At 27.8% G+C, this 13,122-nt stretch overlaps 1 protein-coding gene across 11 annotated transcripts in view; it reads left to right on the plus strand.

Annotated features, from left to right (window-relative positions):
- Positions 1–10,054, plus strand: part of LOC107437663 (uncharacterized) — a 73,019-nt gene extending 62,965 nt beyond the window's left edge. For all 11 annotated transcript variants that reach the window (XM_043056975.3, XM_071179637.2, XM_071179640.2 and 8 more), the window contains 3 exons: positions 551–2,682; positions 5,713–5,906; positions 9,078–10,054. In XM_043056975.3, the coding sequence (XP_042912909.2) occupies positions 551–2,682; positions 5,713–5,906; positions 9,078–9,091 (2,340 nt within the window). In that variant the 3' untranslated portion in view covers positions 9,092–10,054. The remainder of the gene's footprint in view (positions 1–550; positions 2,683–5,712; positions 5,907–9,077) is intronic.
- Positions 10,055–13,122: the final 3,068 nt, after the last annotated feature.

Here is a 13,122-nt window from a genome sequence, read left to right on the forward strand (position 1 = left end):
AGATATTTTAAGCTTTTTATCAGACTTGCTGTAATTCAACTTCAAAAAAGGTTTAACTCTAAAATAAGTTTTTAAACAGTATACAACTGTAGACAGATGCCCATTTTTGCTTTGTGAATCAGAACTCAAAAGTGGCATTGATTTCTGCCTATTTGATCGCTGCTTATAGTCACATTTTGTATGCATATTTCAGCCCTAATTCTAATATTATAATATTGCATTTTATTGTCTTTTTTTTTAAAAACTTATTTATAGTAAAAAAAATTTCTAGTTGCTGAGTTTTATTAATTTTTGAATTAATTGTTAAATTTTTAAAAATATTTTGCCAAATCAATGTTCAGGATAAGAATACAAATCAACAAGTTAATCTGAGAGTAATACTTTCCTAAATCTCTTCTGGTCATCAACTTGTTAAAAATTTGTCAGATATATAATCTATTAACTTTTTACAATTTATTTACATATGCATTTAGTTCAGATTTGTAGTTTTTGTTTTTTAAGTGATAATTAAATATTTTCTTGTTAGTAAGAAATGCTCCTATTTATTTAGAGGCTTGAAAAAATCATGAGTCGAACAAGAGGCAAATCAAGTGGTACATCTCCTTCTGGCAGTGTAAGTGGAAGCGATCACATGGATTCTGTCGAAAATCAACAAGAAGGATTCTCTAGTGGTGCCAACTCATTAGAAAGCAACGAAGGTACAAACTCGCCAAGTGAACCAGTTTCATCTGACGATGCTATGGCTAAAATGGAAGTTTCTTCGAGTGGTGGAAATTCTCTGGAGGCCAATCTCACTTATGAGTTCAGCAGTAATGATGTGTCATTAAATAGTAATGATTTGATGCTTCCTGCTAGCGAGGCTGCTTCCCGAGAAAACAGCATGGTTATTGTTTCCAATAAGGAAACTTCACATCACGAATCAGCTGAGAATGAAGAGTCTAGTAGTGCAATAACACCTGTAAATATTTCTGGAGAAGCTGAATCAAATAGTGATCAGCTTACAAGTGAAACCAAGGACAAAGTTGATTCATCTGCATTTGAAGAAGAGAAACTTGGTTCACAAATTGATAGTATGGTCTCTCAACAATCTGAAGAAGCTGAGATTTCAGCAACTAAAGAAATTTTGACGGAAGATATTAAATTTGAGCAAAAGTCGTCAGAGTTTGAGGAAAATAAACAGCCATTTGACGATGAGTTTGTGAAGGAGCAGTTTGTAACATCTGATTTCGTTAAAAATGAAAATATCATGTTGGACACAGAGGCTCTTGAACAGAAAGATGAAATAAACCTCTTAACTGGACATGATGATCTGGTCACGATTCCACAATCTCATGGATATTCAGCTGATATTACTGCCGAGATCGAAGAAAGTAATTTCAATCATGCTTATGGAAATGTTCCAGAAATTACTTCACCAGCTGAGGTCCAAGTAATTCCATCTGACCATCAAATTGAAGTAAACTCAAAAGATCAAGATGACTTTGTGTCACCTGCTACTTTTGAATCTAATCTTAATCAATCATTTGAGGCAAACCAAAATCCATTTTTCGATCCTTCAGTCCAAGGCCAGATTCTCCATTCAGATGATAAGCATGAAAATCAAGACTTCGTCGAACAACCACGTGAGATTGGAGAAAATCTCATAATTTCAAGTCAAACAAACGTATTTTCAGAAGAGAAAGAAATGGCTGGGCATGGCCATGAAATTTCAAGTGGTGATGAACTGTCAACTGCAATGGAACATGCGCAAGGGAATGTTTTCAGTATTTCATCTGGAAATCAAGATTCAACCTTTGATGATGGAGAGGCAGCTCATAGTGAAAACTTACATTCCACATTTTCGCAAAGCTTCGTTGGTGTGGAAGATGCAAGTGAAGCATTTAAAACTGCAGCTGGCATGAATGGGTCTGTAGATAATCCCTTTGATAATGATTTTGGGGGAGCAGGAGATGCAAATAAGGTATTTGAAACTGCAGCTGGCATGAATGGGTCTGTAGATAATCCCTTTGGTGGTGCAGGAGATGCTAGTAAAGCATTCGAGCAAACTGCAGCCGATGTGAATGTATCTGTGGATAACCCTTTTGTTAATAATTTTGGTGGTGCAGGAGATGCAACTGAAGCATTTAAATTTGAGGAAACTGCAGCAGATGTGACTGTTTCTGTAGATAATCCTTTTGTTAGTAATTATATTCCCAATGAGACTGAACAAAATATATTTTCTTCCCAATTAGGTGAGATTGACTCAAAAGCGTCTCCATTACTGGACGGTTTTGAGGATCAAAATGTAGATAAATCCTCCAAACTTCATCTTCAAGATGAATTAGAAAATGTAACGCTTATAAAACAGGAAGGTAGTGAAAAATATGTTGGAATTATCTCATCCATTGACAATGATCATTTCTCCAATAATTTTTCTAAATTAAATGAACACTTAACTAATAATTTAGAATGTGCCTCAACGACAGACAGTGAAGACAGTTCCTTAGATAGTAATTTATCACAAGTGGTAGCACCTGAAGACAGTGAAAAGGACACTGACATTAATAACCACACTAATTCAGACCACCTAACTAGTAGCAATAATACAGACAATCCATTCATGACACAGAACCATCAAAGTAGCATTCCACAATCGGGTGTTGGTCACTATTCAGAATTTGAAGTCTACAGTAATGGTCACAGGTGAGTGGTGGTCTCTGTTGTTTCTTTATTTTACTCAAATAAATGTTTCTATTTTCAATTTTAGGCATGTTAAGAGGAAATATTAGTGGAGTTTATCCTTCAAAAAGTCATTAGTTAATTGCAAAATTTGTTGTTCATAATATATTTCAAGAATAGACAATTTAATTTCTTAGTGATCAAGTTGAAATTACCTGAGCTACAGTATAACTAATTATGTAAGATTAAAATCAGTCTAGATTTAAATTTCAAGTGTAATTTTTTTTCAAGATTGTGTCTTTCTAGCTGAGGTTTTAACCCCTTTAACTTTGTTACCTTTTTAATAACATAAAACTACTTGACTTTACAAAGCCATTTCTAATTTTAATTTATCAAATTTTACAATAAAACTCAAATTGGTATGATTTTTCGCTAAATCATTTTCTGAAAAGATTGCGTTTTAAATTTATTAATTCCCATAAAGGAACCCACATGTAGTTTTTTAAATCACTTAAATTTGAAAAAAAAATTGAAATAAAATAAAAAATTATAAATTTATCTTTTATGGAAATTTGCTAGCATATTTTCTAAATTAATTTTTCATAAAAAAACCAGTGTTTGCTAGACAGTGGATAATTTGTAAAATCAGTTAATTATGTAAATTTTTAAAAATTTAATATTTTTTAACATTACTTTTATTTAAAAAGTTATAGTACTTAAATTAATCTGTTTATAATATGCATAAAATGACCAGAATTTTATGTCTATTTCCGACTAAAAGTTTCTCTCTTTATATGTCACATTAAGTCTGTCAAAGGGTTAAAATAGAAGTTAAGTTGAAACATTAAAAGGAATTTTTTAAAATTAAGATGGTTCATCTGTAACAAGTTTAAGTTGTTATAAAATTTATATTGCAACATTTTATGACAAAATATGGTTAGAGAGTTATTTTTAGAAGGTAAAAAAGTAAATATTTTAATTTCAATTTGATGGCATATAATAATTGTGCTCAGGTTTGTGGCAAGCTATTCACCTTCTACTACTGTTTCTATGTGCATGCAAGAATTGACTAGAAAATATTTGTGATAAATCTCTTGAAATTAAGCATCTTATAACATTAAGGTTTACTATTGCAACTAAAAATCAACCTGTGTTTGTACAATTGCAATATGCATGTACAATTTTAAAAAAATGCACAGGTTTCATTTCACAAGTATGGTTTTATGTTTATGAGAGCAGCCTCATAAATATTTTTTCTTGTATTTATCTCTACTTATTGTGACTGAATCTTCAGTAAGAAAGTTATATTGAAATATTTTTTAATGCTTATTAGTATTAATATTAGAACTAATCAAGAACTATAGGAGGTTTGAAAAGTTATATAAGTATTTTGTACTATTCTGATTTATTTGTAAATAAATAAAAATATTTGTAAGCAAAGATGCATGAATCATATTAAACGAATAAATAATCTTATTGAAACAAAATATTTAAAGAGAAATAATTTTTTTAAACTACTGAATTTATAAAATAAGTATTAACACTTTTCCAGCCGATTAGAAAGAGCTCCCCATTTAGCAATAATTAGTTATAGCTGTTAAAAAATGTGCAGTGGCTAGTTTATACTCGAGCACAATTAGCTCAATCTTCAAAGTAATAAAGTATAAGTGTTAAGAATGTTGCAGAATTATATTTAGTAAAGCAAAAGTTAATTAATAATATAACTTTTTTTAATTTTGACTTATACATTACAGTGTTTTCATCTCAGAAAAAAAATGGGTGAGAATTTCTCACCCTTTCTCAAAAACAGGGTGAGATTTCAAAAAGTTAAGTGAGATTTCAAAAATTTAAAAAAAAGAAAGAAAAAAAAACACTACGAGACTTGAAAAAAAAATCGTTTCTTTAATTATAATGCATTTTTAACATCTTCTAATTTTTAAAGCATTAAATATTTTTGCTGTATCATCATATGGAAAATGTTCTACATCTACTTTTTCATCAGCTATTCTCATTAGGTTGCTCAAATGCGTATTTGTTTCGTTTTGATCGTTTCTACCCACATTTGTTTCATTTTCATTTGTCCGTTTCGGAGTAGAAGATATTGGCTTTACAAGGTATTTGTCCATTTTACATTAACGAGCAAAAAATTTGAACATCTTACATGAAGAAACCTTACCTACAGTAAACAAGTGGTTGCAGAGAAATGCGTTCTGAAAGAGGTTCCGTGGTTCCGAAGGATGGTGTTCTGTTGTTCTTAAAGGTTCTGAACAATACTGGTAAATGGGGAGGCTAGATAATGGAGCAGATGTTGAAAATAATAAAAGATCCAGGAAGAAAAGTGAAATGGATTTTATTCTAAATGGCGCAAATGAGACATTTTTTTCAAAATGCGAGAAATTCGCGAATTTTGAAATTGGTTTATAGAATGCGCGAATTTCTCGTGGTAATCATTTTTTAATGCGAGAATATAAAAAAATATGCGAGATTCTCGCGTTCTCGCGCTGTAGTGAAAACACTGACATTAGTATTTTATAATTTTAAATTTCAAAAATAAATAAATTATGTGGAAATATTATATATATATTGGAAATATTATATATATATATAAATTATGTGGAAAGGATATATATAATATATATATATATATATATATATATATATATATATATATATATATATATATATATATATATATATATATATATATATATATATATATATATATAATTTTTACTTAAGTAAAATTACAAGTGTTAACAGCATTTTTCTTTTATAAGGGGTTAAAAGCTTTAGGGGATATCTCAGTAAATAAAAATCAATTATTAATAATAAATATGTTTTAGTGAAGTCAGTGTTATGCTTCTCTTTTTATTATTATTTTTTTGTTGTTGCTAATCTTTCCTTTTAAGTTAAAAATTGTAGCAAAAATAATTTTATCTTTCTTGAAAAATTAAAAAGTTACTATAATTGGTTGTAACAATAGTTATTGTGAGCCCATATATATTCACACTTGATGTTTGTGTAATAATTTAAAATGGAATTTTTATTTTTTAGTACGGAGTCTTCCAAATTGGTAGCAGATTATGGCAACAGCATTCTAAGTGTTGAAAACAACATCTTTGAAAATGTTGGAGCCATAGACAAGATTTCCTCTGATCCCTTTCTCGGTAAAGGCAGCTCTAATCAGATTTCTGGGAATCCCTTCCTCATGCAAGAAGAACAGAAACCTAAAGTTCTAATGACTTCAGGTATTTCTTATTTCATAATTCAAATAATAATCATTATGCTCTTTTTTAAGATATAGGAAACTGAAATAATCATTCATATTCTACTAACAACAAAACCTCATGTAGTGTCTCTTACGAAATTTGATAATTCTTCTGTGTGTTGCAAAACAAGATATAGACATTTCTTGTAAATTGCAAATGGGTTCATTTATCAGTCATATTTGTCTGGTGAAAATTAGAAGTACCTTTTAATTGAGGGTTAAAGTTCATTTGCAAAATTTTTTCTGACTGAGATTTATTAACACTCCACAGACAGCCAAAATGTTTCCTTTGGTGTTTTTATATTTCCTTAATAAAGATATTTCTTTGAAGGATTATAAAAATAATAATTTTATGCAGTTTTAATCTATTTCAAAATTGGAAAAGCCACACTGTTTTAATTATTTGTTAAAAACTTTTGCAACACATTCATCTATTTCTGGTAATACACTGGTTTGAAAACTTCAGAAACACTGCCTTAGTGCCCTCTGAATCATTCCTCTTATAATCAAATTGATTTACTGATCCTTTTTAACATTTTAAATATTTTGCATTTTAGTTTTTATGATAAATTAAGTATTATCATAATTTAAAGAGTCTAAATTTTTAATTTCAAAATTTGACTATCAATTTTTTAAGGTATCTTTACAGTAAGTAGGCTTTTCAATTACATCATGTGTGCAGTTTTGCAACTAAGTATTATGAATGGTCTTATTTCATAAATAAAGCATTGCAGAATATGAAAACCGATGGTGGACTTACAGAATCCGTTATCAAACAAGTGTTTGTATGGCTAATAATTTATATGTCATTAAGGCTTTATGCATACCTTCGAGCATTTTAGATACTTTTCTAAATGCTTAAAACCTGTGGTTTTGAACTGAGGAAAAAATGTTAAAACATAGAATTTTTTTAAAGAACTGAAGATGTAACACTCTTATAACGATCGCAAAGGGACTGCAATATTTGCTCGTTTCAACCTTGTGCTCTTGAAAAGAGATTTCTTAAAAGAACTAGAAAAGTTCATACATGTTAAATAGTTCTATTAAATAGCAATATAGTACTTTATTTAATTTTCATTTCTCTAATTTTTTTGAGCTGTTTTATTATCACTGTTTTTCGAATGAAACTAATGTCCTGAAAAACATCTATGGCATCATAAAGGATATTGTGGATCATGAAGCACCAAAGAGGAATTTTTCCAAGAAGAGTGTTAAGCTGGAATGGTGAAATTAAGTAGAAAATTTATGAATTTCAAAAATATTGCATGCTAAGGCCGGTGTTAACTCCTTAAAAGCTATGCTCGAATGATAGACTAAACATTGTACCCATCATGTGTATCCGATATATTTATTGAATCCCAGCTCTTGTTAAAGCAGACTCATTGTAAAGGAGTTCGACTGTATATTTGCTTAAATTACTTAGTATATGCTGGTAGACAAAAAATATTTTTTAATTCCAATTTTTTATAATATTAATACTTTTACATTTGCTACCTCTTGGAAGAATATTTTCAGTAACTACGGAATTTTCCTAGTAGTTAAAAGGGTATGCTTTATTTGCATAAAATACAATTTTGTATTTACACCTAATTACAGTGTGCCAAAGAAAGGACTACCCCAAACAACTTAGGATCTAATGTTCGAACATTCACCCTGTAGGACTCGATCTTCATTTTTTGAAGGGGTGACCTCAAATATTAGTGCAGACGATATTTAAAAATGAGAAATCAAGACACAAAAACGTTCTCTGAATAAACATACCTTTTTGTAAGGATTCGGATTTCTAACCTTCAAAATATAAGGAGTGACCACAATTTGGAAAATATGGTCCCCTTAGTATGATCAGGAGAGCAGTCTAAAGTTTGGTCCCCTTAATGATAATTTTATTTTTTTGTGTATTTTGCTATGTCTTGAGATGTTAAGCAAATTGAAAATTTTTTGTACGCAATTATAAAATTCTTTTATCCAAAGATAATTATGGGCTAAAAATAACTTTTAGTAGATATTTATTATTTTATTTAATAATGGTTAAAAAATTTTTGAATTATAATATTTGTTTTGCATCATTTTAAAGAATATAATTTTGCATGGCAAGATATAAAATTTAAGCAAAATCGGTGAAATAGAATTTCAATTAAGTCAGATATTTGAATTTCCCTGAAACTATTTGACCAGTTTTACTCAAGTTTTGTATTTTGCCTTGTAAAATAATATTCTTTAAAATGATACAAAAATTTATACCTTACAATTCAACATTTTTTCAACCATTATTATATAAAGTAATAAATATTTACTAAAAGTTATTTTTTTGCATGAAATTATCTTTGGCTAACAAATTTTAGAATTGTGTGCAAAAATGTTTAAATTCACTTAAAAAGTTCTTGAGATGTAGAGAGATAAGAAAAAAGTGAAATTAACATGAAGGGGTCCAAATTTAAGAGTGTTCTCCTGACCTAACTTTAGGTACCATATTTCCCAGATTGGGGCTAACCCCTATATTTTGGGTGTCAGAAATTCGAATCTGTCAAAAGAAGATATGTTTATTCAGTGAAAGTGCATTTTTTTGTCTGATTTTGTAACTTAAAATATCGTCTGCACTTATTAATTAACATATTTGAGGTCACCCTCTCGAGTCATTAAGACTGAGTCTTAGAACGTGAAAATCCGATCATTAGATCAAAAGTTATTCAGGGTGGTTAATTTTTTTATTGCCCACTGTACGTGTCTCATGTTGCTATATCTACAAATAAAATGCTGTTTTCTATGTATTTTTTCTCACTGAAGTGAATGATATCAAACTATAGTCCTGGTTTTGTTGCATTTGATTCGATGTAAAAGAAAAACAAAGGAGACAATACCTCATTTATCTAAATTTATCTAAATAGCAATATTTAAGTCTCTCTTTATTGCCTGAAATAGCCCTTCCATTTGGAGGTTCTAGGTGTCCACTAGCGCATTTCTTATTCTGTAATGTGGAAAGAAAAAAAAATCAATTCACAATAAAATGTTCATTGACTTTAAAATAGTAGTAGTTAGAAAAACTACTATGCCTTACTTCATTAACAATAAATATATTTTACATTTATATACCTTGAATTGTTGAACTTAATCATACTTGAAAAACTAACAAATAACTTTCTTTTCATTTTAGATTTCTTGAACTGAAGTCTTCGCTAAGTTGGTTTTGTCAATCCCCTTGTGTATTTAAAAAAAAAAAAGCTCTTCCCATATTTTCTAGATTTTGTAGAATAAAGACTTTCGATGTTCTGTTCTTTGAGTGTACATTTTACCAAAGCTTTTCTTTTGCTTCTATTCTTGTTTGTTCATATTATATAGTCTTTTTTATTGAATTTCGGGCTGTAAAGCCACAATGTGATAAAAATATTTTTATATGTCTGTATAGAAAAAAAAAATATTGTTCCTTTTTTTTTCTCCCAAAAATTGTAGAAAACTCTATTGCATATTATAAAGAAATTAAATTTTTGCTTTGAAATTTTTGTATACTATATTAATTTTAATTGGCATTCGGCTTAAACAAGGAATGTTTTTTATAATTGTGTATTTTTTTAAAGTTTGCTCTTCTCAATTTCTGTGTCTTATATAGTATTAATTTAATATGTTTAATAATTTGTTTTTATTTGTGATTTAAAATTTTTTAATAATTTTACTAGTCAATTTAATTATCAAAATTTATCTCAGTCTGTTATTTTTTTTATAGAATGATCAATATGTTTTTTTGAAAATTAATTTTCAGAATTCTTAAACTAAAATGCTTTAACAATTTAATAAAATAGATTTTTTTTTTTAACTCATTAGATTTTTAAGTGTTTTTCTTTTAAAGTGTTGCTTACTGTGTAAGTTATAACTTAAAAAGCTCAATGTCTGAACATGACATATTGCTTGTTTATGTTACTGTTTCCTATTTATATTTATCTTATATTTCATCTTCAGTATTTGAAATACATACTGGTGCAGCTCATGAAAATCCAAAATTTGCTTTGTGTAGGTTATATTTAAATTTGTATTTTCTCTCTCATAAAGAACATTATTGTGTCAATATTATCACCATCCATGTTATTTTGGCTGGTATGATATGTTCTGTGAATAAAGTGAATAATTTACATTTAATATTTGTTTCATTTTATTCATTATAGTGTAGTTAATAACGCCATAGTTTGTCCCATTCGTAGTCAATTCCTGATGAAAAATAATTTGTCCAGGTTTATAATTTTTTGTACTGCTATTCCTGATGTGTAGATTCAGAAGATCCCATTTTCTATAAATATAAATGAGCTTTTTAAAATGATCTATTTGAAGAATAGAATTCAAAAGATTTTGATCCAACATCTTTTAATTAATAATGCAGTACATTAGTTAGAACTTGTGGACTGGGGACCTTCTACTAATTATATGCATAGTTTAAATATATAGCCTTACCTTGTTTCACACTTTTGGAATTCAGTCATTTTATGAAAAAGAAACTGTAATAACAATTTCACATTATCAAATTTTTATTCAGGTCACTGTGTTTTTGATTATTGAAACCCTATTTTTAAATTATTTGTTTAAGGAAATTGCAAACTACAAAAAAAAATTTTTTTGATTATTTTTAATGAAACAATACTTTAAAAATTTTTCATTTATTGATCTCAAAGTATTATGTTTTTTATTATAAAGTAGAATAAATTGCAGTTTTTTCTAAAATTTGTTTTTTAATTCTTTTTTTTTTTTAAAAAAAATGACTGTGTACTATGTTCCAAAATATGTCCTGGATTTCTTTTGTGGAACTAGGCTTTTAACCATTGAAAGATGTGTTATGTTTGAGAGGCACAACTTCTTTAAACACGTAAAATATTTTGTACAGTCAGCAAAACAAAACAAAAACGAATCACCCTGAATAACTTTCGTTCTAATGATCGGAATTTCACGAACTAAGTGTCAATCTTAATGGTTCCTGGAGGTGACCTCAAATATACTGATTAATTAGTGCTAACTATTAATTAAATTACGAAATCTGACACAAAAACTAACTTTCTCTGAATAAACATATATTTTTTTTTACATATTTGGGATCCTGACCCTTGAAATAGACAAAATTTCGAAAAAATTGGGTCGCAATAAAGGTTTATATATTTGGCGAGAGTTTAAAAAAATGCCAAATTACCTCGCCATAGAAAGTAAATCAATTTAAAACAACCATAAAGAAACTGTATGCATGACATAATATTGTGTGTTTCTGTTGCTATAGGCAACCAAGAAGAGAATTTTTGGATCTACTTTCTGGGCATAGAAAATAGTATTCGTTTTGATACTTAGAAAATAAAATTTGAATTTAAAATAAAGAAATGAAAATGAAATTATTTTTGATTTTCCAATATTTCAAAATTTAAACGTTGAACTTATTATCTGACATTTTTTATTTTATTAAAGATGTTATTCGTATAAAAATGCTGTACTAAAACCAAATTTACTTAAGTTATTATAAATTTACGATTTATGAAGAGTTGTAGGGCTAATTGCTTTTACAGCTCAGTTCAAAACTTTCAGGTAAGGAAAAGGAAAAAGAGATCCTGCAAAAAATTTTGGGTATGATTCTGATCTGATGCACAATCAGAAGGTTTAATAAAATTCACGGTATTTCTCTTAGATAAAATTGAAATAAATAAATATATATATGTATATATAAAGTTCAAAATGCGGATAAAACAAGGGAAAAAAAAGAAAAATAATAAAAAAATAACAAAAAACAGGGAGAAAAAAGGAAATGTATATATATATATTTTTTTAAAATTCGGAAAATAAAAGATATCATTTCGTCAGCCCACACGATTATATCCACAATATTAGAACACTCTTTTTTTTGCGGGTATAATCATGCGGGCGGATGAAAAGATTATATCTTTTATTTTCTGGATTTTTGTGAAAAAATTTTTTGTCCTTCCCCCCCCCCCCGGTTTTTGTTATATATTTTTTTATTATTTATACTTTTTTCATTGTTCTGTAATTTTTTCCTTGTTTTATCTACATTTTGAACTTATATTATGAGTTCTATTTACTTGCAGCTTATGCGCAATAAATGAAACTTATTGTTTTTCTTAATTTTCTTCGTGTTTTTTGTATTTATTTATATATATATATACATATATAAAATAGTATAAGAGTAAATTTTTATTGTTAAAGGTCATTTCATTCTGACAAATATTTAGGTTCCATGTTTTCTTAAATAAGTAGGATTCGCAAATAGCATTCTTTGTTCATTTTCGTTCATTTAAAAAACAAAACATTCTGTTTTATTTTTTCGCTGTGCACACATACGCATTTACTTTTCATTACTCGAATAAATGAGAAACAATAAAAAAAAGAAAATTAATAATTTATCTTCATTTTTCGTAAACAATAGTATTCTTAGTAAATAGTCAGCTGTTCTGCATCGAATGATATTGTGTGTGATCAGTAGAATATTTTTAATTTCTTAACAAGATTTAATTCTCAGATAGCTGGCAATAATTCTAAGTTTTCAATCAATAAAAACTTAACAATAACTTAAAAAGTAATTTTATTTTAAAGGAAAACATAAATTAAAGTACTAAAACGATTGATTAGTATATTTTTGGAAAATAATATGTATGATAGCATAAGAAATAAGATTTTGCGTTAAAATTTTATTAAAAAGTTAGAAAAATAATTCTGCGAAACAAGTGCAGACAGATAATTTACAAATTTATTTTAAGATTAAGGTGATATATAAAATGTAAAGAAGTTTTAATATCATTGAAAATGCTGACTACGTATTTTTATTAATATTTATAAAATATATATTCAAGAAATTGATAAATATATTATTCCAAATCTATGCATACGTATGTATATTATTGAAATTGTATCAGTTATTGAAAAACAAAATAAAAAAATAATCACATTAAATAAGCACAATCTGGTGTATAATCATATTCTATTAGAAGCACGTTTTTATAAAATTAGACATTCGTTGAATAAAGTGTTTTTTATTCAAATTGTTTTATTCAAATTTCTTTACTAAATTGCAAATATTATTAAGTACTAAAAAAGAAACGTATTTTATAGTTTGAAAGAAATAAAAAGATAAACAAACGACTATTAGCGAAAAAATGTGAATGAAATTTTACGCGCGCGAAGTCAAGTTCCTCGCAAGTTTATCACATTTTAATATTAATCGC

Source organism: Parasteatoda tepidariorum, chromosome 1 (genome assembly GCF_982258835.1).
Source record: "Parasteatoda tepidariorum strain Cologne lab strain chromosome 1, Ptep-v5.0, whole genome shotgun sequence".
Lineage (NCBI taxonomy): Eukaryota > Metazoa > Arthropoda > Arachnida > Araneae > Theridiidae > Parasteatoda > Parasteatoda tepidariorum.